Here is a 13770-nt window from a genome sequence, read left to right as displayed (position 1 = left end):
ATTAATTAAATTTGTGTTGTCTATTGATATAGTCACTACATACGAATTAATCATCGATAAACGGCTCATAATTAAAATTAAGTATTTTTCGTTGACCTCTTTAATTATATATTTCTCCATAAGTACCATTGATCATCTAATGAATAATATATTTGATGATCAAATTATAAAATTGAGCGCTCTTATTATTCAAGTCCCGAATCAACACTTATAGGAACCGTCCATCTACTTCATTATGAAGAAATGGATTTCATCTTGTTATTTAATATTTTCGGCTATTTATTTTACTATGCTCCCAATATACCAAGACTTTGACAGTATTTATATGTGTCATTACTCAATATGTCAAAGAACATAATATCATAAATATGAGTCTATTAATTACTCATAATTAAGATTAATTCATATATGACCATCATTGATTAATATTGAATACTCTATTTAATAACGGAATTTATTAGAGATTCATAATTAATCGCGTTCCGGTCCTATGTAATCATATTACATAAAATGTTTTCATTCTAATAATCTCATTATTAGAAATTTAGGATAATATTGTTTCATTCAGAATGTAATGATCCCATTAGTAATTTTAAATTAAAGATCCCAACTTTAATTTATAATTACGTACAAGTTTAGATTGTTTTACTTCAAACATTATCATCTGCATATAACACTTAATATAATGTTCAAAGTTACATCTAAAATAATCTAAGGATTTTTAATATTTATAAAACATCACTTGTATGCAAAATAATATTGAAAAAGGTTCCTCATTTCATTAATAATTAGCAAAGTATTTACATCTTATTTAATTTATGGGTATATACCCTGACAATAATGTAATTAATGCTCACCAAAGTGTTGAAAAATTATGTAAATGCTGAACTTGTGTATGACCTATGTGTAGACAGGGTTAGCTTCAAATTTAACCGCTGAATAATAAGAGTTGTCTAACTTTTCTTCCTACAATTTATAAAATTGCACAAATTTAGTTCCCGAAATTGCAATTCTGATACTTTTATCAATAAAACACTAATTATTTAATAATTTAAACATGCGTGGGCCACATGACTACTTGACAAGGGGAAATAAAATAAATTTAAAACAAAATAGTCATTAAAATTTTGAAAAGCTAAAAAAAAAAAAAAAAAGGTCGCAAATACTTTACTCACCCCCATTATTACCTCTTTTTTTCACTCATAACCCCTGCCATTATTATTCTCCTATATTGTCTTTTACAAAAAGTACGTGTTTGAAATTATTAAAAAGGTCAATTTTGTATCATTTTAAACTATAGTGATAAAGTGAGACAACCCGATTTATCTTTAGAGGCCAAATTTAATATTTACTGAGATAGATATGTTTGAAGTAAATGCATTTTCACCAAATTAGATAGATCCTGTAGCTTTACCACCAACTTCAACTCTGTCTCTTTATGTAGATGTTGGAAATTGCAGTCAGAGTCTCTTGAAGTGATCTGAGAGAGGATAAATTATAAGCTAGCAAGCTAGGGAAAATTAAAGAAATAATATGCAAGGTCTAAAGTTATACTCCATGATGATGATGACCTCTAAATCATCTCCTAAGTCCTATGGTTTTGGTCTCTCAGTGCCATTGGCAAAACGTGCTAGATCTCAAAAGTTCTTCATCACCTCTACACTTGCTTATAACACAGAGTGAGTACGCGCCACTAATTTTTATTTTTTGCACACGCACTCGAGAACTCAGTTATCACTAGAATGAAATGGCTAGCTAATTAATTGTGTTGATTTTGATTAATTAGTTACAGAGATGCGAAAAAGTATGGAGACGAAAAGAAGTTTAGTAAAGAGATAGCACCAGAGAAGGCTGAGATATTCAAGTCAATGGAAGATTGGGCCACAGGTAACCTCTTGCCTCTTCTGAAGCCAGTGAAGGAGTGTTGGCAGCCACAAGATTTCTTGCCTGATCCGACCAGCTCGTCGGAGGAATTTCATGAACAAGTCAGAGAGATAAGGGCGACGACGGAGCAAATCTCCGACGATTACTTTGTCGTTCTCGTCGGCGACATGATCACTGAAGAAGCCCTTCCCACTTACCAATCGCGTCTGAATGGAACAAACTTTTATCATGACCAAACCGGGGTGGATCAAACGCCATGGGCTATTTGGTCAAGAGGATGGACTGCTGAGGAAAACAGACATGGAGATCTTCTTAATAAGTACCTCTATCTCTCTGGTCGAGTTGACATGAAACGAGTTGAGACTACCATTCAATACCTCATTCGCTCCGGAATGGTACTCATCATCACTACATCAATTTACATTATTTCTTTAATTTAGAGCGTCTTATATTAATGTATATCTATAAATTGTTATAAAAACAACTACTAACTAAGCATTATAATTTCCTACTTTTGCATCTTTACATGTAAATACATGTATTTTATTGATCTAATTATATTCTCAATATCTAATATTTTTAGTTTTTTTAATTATTAGTTAATACTGATAAAAGTTTCTGGCTCTGTCACTGTTTAGGATATCGGCACCGGAAGCAACCCGTACCTGTTGACTATCTATACATCATTTCAGGAAAGGGCAACAGCAATCTCTCATGGAAACACAGCCAAACATTTATTAGAGATTCATAATTAATCGCGTTCCGGTCCTTGTAAAATTTTGAAAAGCTATGAAAAACGACATGAAAGTGCATATTCCAAAATAGCTGAGAAGATATTTGAGCTTGATCCAAACGACATGGTTGTGACCTTCGCAGACATGATGAGAAGGAAAATCTCAATGCCTGCTCATTTTATGTACGACGGTTGTGACGATAACCTTTTCCAACACTTCTCTAATGTTGCCTCTCGCATTGGTGTCTACACAGCCACGGATTACAGACAAATCTTGGAACATCTGGTGGCCAAGTGGAATGTCGAGAAGCTTACTGGGCTTTCAAGTGATGGGCGAGAAGCCCAAGATTATGTCTGTGGGCTAGCCCAGAGGATTAAAAGGCTGGAAGAGAGAGCCCAATCCAAGACCCAAGAAGTAACGCCCATTTCTTTTAGCTGGATTTTTGGTAGACAAGTATGATTTTGTCTGGAAGTAAAACTCTGGTCTTTTGTTTTCTTGGGCAATACACTGTATTTGTCGATGACGAAGTTCCAAATTCCAATATATTTTAAGAGTTTTGTTTTTTTTGTTTTCCTTGTTATTGTTCATGACTTTGTTAGTTTATGAAGTTGGAAAGGTCGTCCTCAGTCCTTTGGGCAGATATAAGGTAATTAAAACTGACCAATGTTGGCTGTTAAAAGTCTAGGCCTAGCTACATTAAATATGCAAGCCTGACAGCTAAAAATATCTACATACAATATAATAATTAGTTGTAAGGGCTTATAAATGTTTGAGACTAGTTTTTCAACGAAATTAGCTGTACTCTGCTTGCGGCATTCTGGCTTGGGACGGAAGTCTGACTGTTATTTTGTACGGTGGGAAATAAAATATATTTGTACAAATATCATTAATGATCAGTACTATCATGTTTTAATTTTTCAAATATTCATGGCACATTACTATTAGAGCACATGTAGTTAATTAGGTTTTCACTTGCAATTTGGTAACGTATCATAGGATTGACAGAAGGAAAATTATCTTGCGCAAATCACATTAAAATCGCATTAGAATAAAAAAAAAAACATGTACATTAAACATAACATAATTACAAATCTCTAACATGAATAAAATCCTAAAAATCGTGAGATGATCATGTGAATATCACTTCAATATTTACATTTTCAAAAATAATTATTGTCTGAGATTGAAAAATATTTTCATTTTCATTTTCATACAAAAAATTGACATTAAATAAAACGATTTACAATATCTAAATCGTGTCCTGAGTCGAGAAAATTTCCAGGAAGAATATAAAACACAGAAATGTAAATAGAAAATATTTAGAAAATTGTATTAATAAAAAGAGGTTATAAGCATAATTTCTGTACAGATATGATTTTATTAATCAAATAAGGATAATGATTAAAATATTTAGAAAATTATCCCTAGCTACTAAAATCCCACAGCTGTTTAAAATAATTATCCGTGTAAATTTAGATGAAGACATAATACAAAATGAAGGAAACAAATGCACGAGTAAAATAAATGGTGTTGCGACCCAGCGCAAGAAGAGTAGGAAAAAGACAGATCATAAAAGCAAAACATGTGCATACCATGCTTATGATTAAGGAGGTAGAAGATGAACAAGTCAAGTATGTAGTGCTACATTTATTTCTTAGCATTTCTCGTACACTTCTTCTCATATATATCTAATACGATAAATATATGCAATGCCATGCACATGTCTATGTGCGATCAAGGGAGTAATACTCACTTGATTAATTACATATACAGGTCGGTTTCAGAAAAATCTCAGTGTGAACTATACCCACTTGATTACATTTATTTCTTAGCATTTCTCGTACAGTTCAATGCTATAAGGCGTGTTGTTAATTACATATAGAGGTCGGTTTCAGAAAAATCTCACCGAACGACGTGTGAACTATACCCACTTGATTAGGTTTTTTTTTTTTTTTGAAATTTATTTTTTAGAATCGTTTACCTTTTTTTTCTTTTAAAAATAGTAGTTACGTTCTAAATCAGAATAGTACGAACACCAAACGTAAAATACCATAACGCATTTAGCGACTCAACCCTCCATCACAAACTGGATCCACTATGTGCGATCAAGGGAGTAATACTCATACCAAGTTCTAAGAAGAGAACTTAAGAAACACACAACTATTCGAGCACATAAACGGCTTTCAAATACACCATTATGATCTGTGGATAAGTCCGATAAATCGAGATCAAGATAAAAACACTAAGGCCTACCAAACACCACAAAGAATTATTAACTTGCAGGCTAGACACAAAGACTAAATTGGAAAATGGGAAGATGATCTCCGTTATTACAGACGTAAAGCGGAAAAAAAAAAAGTCAAAAACAAAACTATGAGAAAAAATCCAGGCAAAAGAAAAAGGAAAAAAAAGTACACGATCATTTCGTTCATATAACTCAATATATACGTATCCAACATTTCACTCTAAAATCTTATTTCTCTCACCAATTTAGGCTTCAAATATGATTAGCGTTTCCAATTATTAAAATCATTTAGCAAATCTTATCACACACAGATATATATATATATATATAATCAGTGACATGAAGGGGCTAATAACTACAATAGAAATTTAAGAAGACATGAGGTTTATTTTCGATTTTTCAGAGGGGATTTTGTATAATTTTCTAAAGCTATACTTATATATACATAGGTAAAAAATAAAAATAAAAAAAAGTTGAGAGGGGGCTTGAGCCCCACCTGCATTAGCTACGTCTCTGTACAGAGTAACCGTTCATTGATTTCGGTTTATTTTTATAAGGAAACAGTTTGCAGTTAGGATGTGGTGGCCGGTGATAAATGTGTTAGTTAAGTCATATCTATGCATGAGGATGGAGAATAATTCAATGCAGTTAGCTAGATTGCAAACTTGTATATATATAAATAAATGCATATAGCATAAGTCATTCCAAATCCAAGTATACTCCAGCTAGAGCTAGCTCAAGAAAATGGTTCTTCAATTGAATCAGCTCCTATGCTCTTTTGAGTCTCTTAAAATTAGGCAACATGCTTTTGCTTTTCCACCGTTAATGTCGTCCAAACAGCTTATTAGATCTCCAAAGTTCTTCATGATGACCTCCACTCTTCAACCTCATGCGAATAAGTGAGTGCTGATCATCATGCTTTTCATACATTAACTCTCAATATATTTAGGGCTCGTTTAGTTCGCTGATTCAAATTTTTAATTCGAGTTGAGATGTGACGTTATGTGAGAGCTTTTTATTGTAGCAAAAAAGTTAGATGTGACTGTTTCTGAGAGCTTTTTACTGTAGCAAAACTCGAATCGGCGAAATGAATGAGGCCTAATTTATATACACAAGTATAATAGTCGTATATCTTTTGTCGTGCTGATATTACGTATATGTATATGTATGTATGTATGTATGTATATATATATATATATAATATGCTACGTATCTTAATGCTTCTATATGCACTTTGGTTAATTTTTGGGCTTGTTTGTGGTTCTAACATACAATCACGGTTGGAGCCACAATATATTTTCTACGAAAAAATGAGAGATAATTCTTTATTAGATATGAGAGGACATAGTTATAAATTCAATTATTAAGTGGGAATATAAACCATTTTTTAATATTAAAATTTTAAAAGGGCCCCTACTCAACTTTGAGGGCTCCACCACTGATCACCAAGAAAACTAGTGTAGGCTGCTAAATACTTAACTTGTATTGTTGATTCATTCGTTGCTGTATATAACCATATTAGTAGCAGGGATTATCTGTGATATATATATATATATATATATATTACATTAAGATCTGAGAACTTTGACCCCATCCTTTTTGACTCCTATCATCTTTCATAAGCTCTCTCATTCTTTTAAGATTACTCTCTCTAGACTTCTTTAATCTCTTACGATAGAGACTTAAAATTCTTCAAGCTCTTCAAAACTTTAAGTGTAAACAGTTTTGAAAACTCTCTTAAAACACTTGTCCACTTATTTCCACTACCATCACAAAGTTTTTTAAAGTTTCTTCACACATTTTCCGACGACGTTCAAATCTTCATTTTCAGAGTCATTTCCGCTCACCTCGGAGTAAGTGCTCCGAGCGTTGTTCTCACTCCGAGAGCAACACGCGCAGAGCTTTATCCAACACGCGCAGAGCAACATGCAATAATATAATATAATGTATCAAGAAAATGAAAATAATAAATATAGTAGGTACTGAAATTAAGCTACGTACATGCATTGATTTGTAACTATGTTTTATTGCATGCTTTGTGCCGTAGTAGTAGAGAGGCGGAGACTAATTCGAAAAAGTCTTCAAAAATTTGTCCTAAAAGAACTACTAGTACCAGAAGCAACTGCTTGCTGATGCCACCCGAGAAGGCTGAGATATTCAAGTCAATGGAAGATTGGGCCACAAGTAACCTCTTGCCTCTTCTGAAGCCAGCTAAGGAGTGTTGGCAGCCACAAGATTTCTTACCCGATCCAACCTCGGAGGGATTCCATGATCAACTCAGAGAAATCAGGGCAAGGACGGAGCAAATCCCCGACGAATACTTCGCCGTTCTAGTCGGCGACATGGTCACTGAAGAAGCCCTTCCTACTTATCAGTCACGTCTTAATGGAACTCATGTATTTCATGACCAAACAGGCGCAGATCAAACTCCATGGGCTATTTGGGGAAGAGGATGGAGTGCTGAGGAAAACAGGCATGGAGATCTTCTCAACAAATATCTTTATCTCTCCGGTCGAGTTGACATGAAACAAGTCGAGACCACAATTCAATATCTCATTGGTGCAGGAATGGTAATTATAATGATTGTTATAATTTCATCATTACAATTTATCTCACAATATCACGATATATGGAACCAATTATAGTACTTTACAAATTAACTATATATCTTAATAATTATAGTGCATGAATATTCAATGGCTTTCTCACGCCCTCATGGTGTTTATGATGATATTTATTCCGAACTTTCTTATAATTGCCAACAGTATATATAATCGTCTGAACAAGCAATATTTCGATCACTTTTGTTTTGCGCATATTATTAGGAGATCGGGACTGGAAACAACCCGTATCTGTGGGCCATATACACATCATTTCAGGAAAGAGCAACAGCAATCTCTCATGGAAACACAGCCAAACTTGCGAGGCAACATGGGGACATAAAGCTTGCCCAAATATGTGGCATAATTGCTTCTGATGAAAAACGACATGAAAGTGCATATACCAAAATAGCTGAGAAGATATTTGAGCTTGATCCAAACGACATGGTTGTGGCCTTCGCAGACATGATGAGAAGGAAAATCTCAATGCCTGCTCATTTTATGTACGACGGTTGTGACGATAACCTTTTCCAACACTTCTCTAATGTTGCCTCTCGCATTGGTGTCTACACAGCCACCGATTACAGACAAATCTTGGAACATTTGGTGGCCAAATGGAATGTCGAGAAGCTTACTGGGCTTTCAAGTGATGGGCGAGAAGCCAGAGATTATGTCTGTGGGCTAGCCCAGAGGATTAAAAGGCTAGAAGAGAGAGCCCAATCCAAGACCCAAGAAGTAACGCCCATTTCTTTTAGCTGGATTTTTGGTAGACAAGTATGATTTTGTCTGGAAGTAAAAGTCTGGTCTTTTGTTTTCTTGGGCAATACATGGTCGATGTTGAAGTTCAAAATTCCAATATATTTTAAGAGCTTTTTTTTTTTTTTTTTTTTTTTTCCTTGTTATTGTTCATGACTTTGTTAGTTTATGAAGTTGGAAAGGTCTTCCTCAATCCTCAGTCCTTTGGGCAGATATAAGGTAATTAAAACTGATGTCGGCTGTTAAAAGTCTAGGCCTAGCTACATAAATATGCAAGCCTGACAGCTAAAAATATCTACATACAATATAATAATTAGTTGCAAAAGCTTATAAATGTTGGAGACAAGTTTTTCTACAAAATTAGTTGTACTCTGCATGTGGCATTCTGGCTTGAAATGGAGAGGAAAGAAGAATACTAAATGCAATGTTCTCAACCATATTATAAACATGAATTGTGAAGATACTAAATGCATGAAAGAATGAATTGTGAAGATTAATGTTCTCAACCATAATATAAACATGTATATAATCTTGCGTGTCAGCAAATTATTCAAGACTCAAGAGTATGGATATAGTTGCAGTTGCAGTCACGCAGGATATAAATGTGTTGGGTTTAATTTAACCAGCATGCATATATATATATATATATTCACGATTGATATCTACGATGTAAAATAATCACGGTTCTTTCTCATCTGCAGACACACTCGCACGCACTTGTACGTGTATAGTTAGATGCATGGAACGTGGTTCCGTGAATTAATGAAAATAGATAAAATATAAATATGGTTTTTCATTTCACAACTTAAGAAAAATAGTGCAATGAAGAAAAAATTGACATGCTTTTTTTCCCGGTTTATCCTTTTTATTAATTTTTTTCTTCGACTAATTTTTTATATACATTTTTCTGCTTGTTATTTTTATAACTTACTCAAAAGTTTTGAACGTACTTAAAGTTTATGGAAATGTAAAACTTAACTGTATGAGCAGAAGTAATAAAACAAGAAAATCAGGCATGACAAAACTTTGAATTCTGTCACCAAAATGTGGTCAGATAATTCAACATTAAAACAAGTAGATGGATAATATGTGGGGTTCTATAAATTACCAAGCACCATTAATTACAGATAAGTCACATGCTAAAATATCCTTATAATTTTAAAATTCATTGATGTTGAGACTGATTTTTCTTGATGATACGTATACCCCCACAAAATTAAATACTTTAATTATTAATATTTACTACGCGTTTACTATCATTTGTTTACATAATATTTACTAATTTTTACTCAGTATGGGCACTATAAATTTAGAGGTAAAATCATTTTAGTGCCATGTATTACAGCAAAACATATTCTTAGTATCATGTATTTTTAATAATATTATAACGGTACTTTGACGTTTTTAAAAATATTTTCTTAGTATCCTTAAGCTAATTTTTAGGACATATAATGTTCAAACTATTATTCTTATCAATTAAATAAAAATTAGTATTTCTTAAATATATATATATATATGAAAATATTTTAAGACATTAAAATATCTAAAAGAGAATAATAAAACCAAAGGTTCACTTTTTTTTTAGATCTATTAGATTTTTATTAAATTAAATAGAATGATATTAAGATCATTTTAAATTTTAAAAATTAACTTCAAGGTATCAAGAAGATATTTTTAATACGATGAGTTATTACTTTAATATTATTAAAAATACAATATATCAATAACTTATTTTACTATAATACAAGGTACTAAAATGATTTTATCCCATAAATTTATATTGTACGGAGTTGTAAATTGCTACGTTCTTGTTTAAACTATGCCTTATTAAATGATCTTAGGCCCGGAAAGTAAGAGCCTTTTATTACTGGATGCTGTACTTTGTATGGCGCAGAAGATTACATGCAGTGAAAAGCAATTATATTTATTCGTACGTGTACAGTATTATTGGCATGCATGTCCCCAAAGTGTTGATACTCTTCATTAATATTTATGGTGTTCTTCATAAATATTGATTCATTGAAGTTTTTTTTTTTTTTTTGGTAGTTTGATTCATTGAACTTGAAGTTTTAATATTTATTCTTTTGTCAGAATATTTTCATTTTTTATTATTGAGACTTTCTTGTAACTAGAGTTTTTATATTAATAAGGTCAATTTTTAATGATTATATCTAATTAAAATTAAATTAAAATAAAAAAATATCTAGAATAAATAATTTTTGATACAGATCTTACAATAATTTATTTTTTTCTAGTACCAACAGAAAAACTATTTTTATAATTATTTTGTTATATAATCATTATGACTAATAAATTGACCTGTCAGAGTATGATCGCATATATAATATTATTAACGATCAAGATATTTGACCAAATACAATAAGAGAAAGATCTCTTCTGTTCTAATTCTCTTAACTAAGTTATTCGTCTTTCTTTCCTTATTATTTTGATCTCTCTTATCAAACATATCTTAATTATGTTTGGTATAAGGATTCCCTTCTAGATCTCTTCATATTTCCAAAATTTAGTATTTTGGAGTTTGAAATTGCGGTTCCAATTCATTCTTTTATTTCTTATGTCCTACCAAATAAGCACATGTCTCAAAATCCTTTTACTAATCCCTCATTCTTCTCCGTCCCTTTAATTTATTTTTCTTTCACACCAAACAACCTAGTAATTAGAGTCTTTATGTTACTAATTATTGCTGAACATTTAAACTAAACCAACCACTCTGACTCCACATATACAACTAGACATTTACAATTACTATCTACTTCTTATTACCTTTTCTCTGAAGTACAAACTGTGATATAAATGTATCATATATTGTCAGGCTCTCAAGAAAATAATTATATATAGTACTGTTTATTACTCGAAATACGAAAACAGCTTTTACTCGGATCTGAAAACATAACTATACTACCTCAATTGAAACAGTTCTAGTTATTACGTATTCCCATTTTCCTCTTTTTGTACATTTTTACTAGTTGACGGGTTTGCAGCACTTTTACCTCTCGAATTTTTCAAGTTTTTGAAAATTTTTGTAAGGGTGAAAACTACGATTAAATTTGTATAAATCAGTAAAAAAATAAAAGAAATAGGAACACAAAGATTTTATAGTAATTCTCCTGATAACCTAGGATACGTTCACTGTAGAGTCTTCGGTAGTTTCACTATGACTGAAAACTACGATTAAATTTGTATAAATCAGTAAAAAAATAAAAGAAATAGGGACACAAAGATTTTATAGTAATTCTCCTGATAACCTAGGATACGTTCACTGTAGAGTCTTCGGTAGTTTCACTATGACTAAAGAAGATGATTACAATGGCGTTCTCTGTAAATACAAAGAGAAGAAAAATACTAAAAAGTATGTAAAAAAAAAGAGTAAATATGCTTGCAGGGGTGAAAGCGTGTGTAAGAATGCGTGAACCCTTGTCTTGGACGCCTATGGTATGCATTTATAGGCTCTTGGTGGGTGAAAATAAGCTTTTGGGTAGTTTTCCGTTTGACTTTTGATTGATGATCCTTTAGGAAATCTTTCCTTATAGTGATGATGCTTAGAGAGCAAATATGTGGGATGATTAACTTTTTTCTTTGCTTTTCTGGACGTGATTCCTTAGTTTAATACCAAATATAATTGCTGGAGATGAGATATTTGTACTTAATTCTCGGATGCTGAGCTGACATGTCTGTTTGACTGCTCGTCTGCGAGCTGCTGGATTGGTCGTTCGGGCAGCGTTAGGACCCTGCGAGCTGCCGACTGCTCGAAGCCTGTTTTGATTGGCAATTTCATAATTTGATCTCATTCTCCAAGACACATGATGACATATGTACGGTTAAAAATGAGGAACAAAATTTGACTTTAACAATTTCTATTCTGAATTTAAAAAAAAAAAAATTCAAGTTTAACCATTGTTTTTTTTGCAATTCTATTATTTAGGACAATAACATGTAGGACACAAAAAGATAACCTGAAAAACACATGAAAGTGTATTATTCCAAAATAGCTGCGAAGATATTTGAGCTTGATCCAAACGACATGGTTGTGGCATTCGCGGACATGATGGCATCAGAGATTATATTGGCCAAAGGCTAAAAAAGTGTTCTTCATTGATATATATCTTGTATATTATGTAGATACAAACTGCGTATATACAGTTTATACAAAACTAAATTAGAATCAATACATACAACTACAATTAAAATCTGAAATAAATTAGAAAAGAGATCACGATTGTAATTTTTAATAATTGTTTACTTGATTTTGCTTGATTCGTGGGATCTGTTTTTGATTGAGAGAGTTTTGCTTGATTGATAGAACTCATATAATTCAAACCATGATATTTAATTTTGGTGTTTTAAACAGTGTCTTACTAACCACATTATACCAAATCATTTAAAAAATTAGAAATACTTTTTTCATGCTTCAATCTTTGCGTTCATTAAATGAAATGACATAAAAAAATTAGTTAGACATTATTTGAGACACCAAATTAGACAGGTGATTATCTAAATTTGTTGGACACTTATCATATATGTATGTATTATATTTATATATGTTATAATTGTTGGTTTCTCAAACTGGATTTTTTAAAAATAATTGTACGGAAGCGTTGTATCGATCGAATCACATAAATCAAAATTTAATGCAATCATTATTTTATGTTAATTTAACTACAAAGAATTATGTTCACAAAATTTGTGTTGTCAATTGATATAGTCACTACATACGAATTAAAACTCCATGAACGGTTCATAATTAAAGCTAGGTATTTTTCGTTGAACTCTTTAATTATATTTTTCTCCATAAGTACCATTAATCCTCTAATGAATAATATAATTTATGATCCAATCATAAAATTGAGCACTCTTATTATTCAAGCCCCGAATCAACACTTATAGGAACTGTAACACCCTGGAGAATTAATTAAGATTAATTAAGGTAATTAAGATTATTAGTGTGCCTAATCTGGATTATTAATTGAGTTTAATTAATAAATGTTTCTGACACGTGTGAGTTTAAATAGTTCCAAGGTATTTAAATTATTCTCAGTAATTTATTTTAACCCAGAAGTGTGTATGGGCGCATTTCTGGATTGTTCTTTTAAAATATTGTACACATGCCCTTTTCCTCTTCTTTTTCCTTTTCTTTTCTTTTTCCTTTTCCTTTTCTTTTCTTTTTCTCTTCCTTTCCAGTGCTCTCTCTCACTCTCCCGTGCTCTCTCTCACTCTCTCTTTCTCCCTCTCTCATTTTTGTCCCAAATCAAACGGATCTTGAACCAAGCAAAGATTTAAAGAAGTTTTCAACGTCAAGAGAAGGATTCGAGATAAGATTACTGAAAGAACCTCTCTTGAATCTTACATTTTCGGATTTCAAAACCCATTTTTGGTTCAAACCGGATTTTGATGGTTTTGAGTAAAACTAGAGTAGAAATTGGAGATCTTGGGTTCTTTGGACTTGTTTTAGGACCTAGAACCCAGATCTAGTGGTTTCCCTTTGAAAAATCTCGATTTGGGACTGGATTTACAGGTTTTGGATTGATTTCCG

General features: G+C 32.0%; 1 protein-coding gene and 1 pseudogene across 3 annotated transcripts; both read left to right on the top strand.

The window, feature by feature from the left end:
• The first annotated feature begins 1486 nt into the window (after positions 1-1486).
• Positions 1487-3174, top strand: LOC21403297 (annotated as a pseudogene).
• Positions 3175-5583: 2409 nt separating this feature from the next.
• LOC21403296 (stearoyl-[acyl-carrier-protein] 9-desaturase, chloroplastic) lies at positions 5584-8341 on the top strand. Of its 3 annotated transcripts, none has more exons than XM_024168850.1 (3): positions 5584-5762; positions 6965-7433; positions 7689-8341. In XM_024168850.1, the coding sequence occupies exons 1-3, from the start codon at positions 5608-5610 to the stop codon at positions 8241-8243; spliced, it is 1179 nt and encodes a 392-aa protein (XP_024024618.1). In that variant the 5' UTR covers positions 5584-5607; the 3' UTR covers positions 8244-8341. The 3 variants fall into 3 exon arrangements, with proteins under 3 accessions (XP_024024618.1, XP_024024616.1, XP_010101380.1); XM_024168848.1 differs by having other exon boundaries at positions 6914-7433; XM_010103078.2 differs by having other exon boundaries at positions 6911-7433.
• Positions 8342-13770: the final 5429 nt, after the last annotated feature.

The sequence above is a fragment of the Morus notabilis genome, unplaced genomic scaffold (assembly GCF_000414095.1).
Source record: "Morus notabilis unplaced genomic scaffold, ASM41409v2 Scaffold388, whole genome shotgun sequence".
Classification (NCBI taxonomy): Eukaryota; Viridiplantae; Streptophyta; class Magnoliopsida; order Rosales; family Moraceae; genus Morus; species Morus notabilis.
The sequence above is the reverse complement of the archived record's forward strand: the minus strand, read 5'-3'. Positions and strand labels throughout refer to the sequence as shown.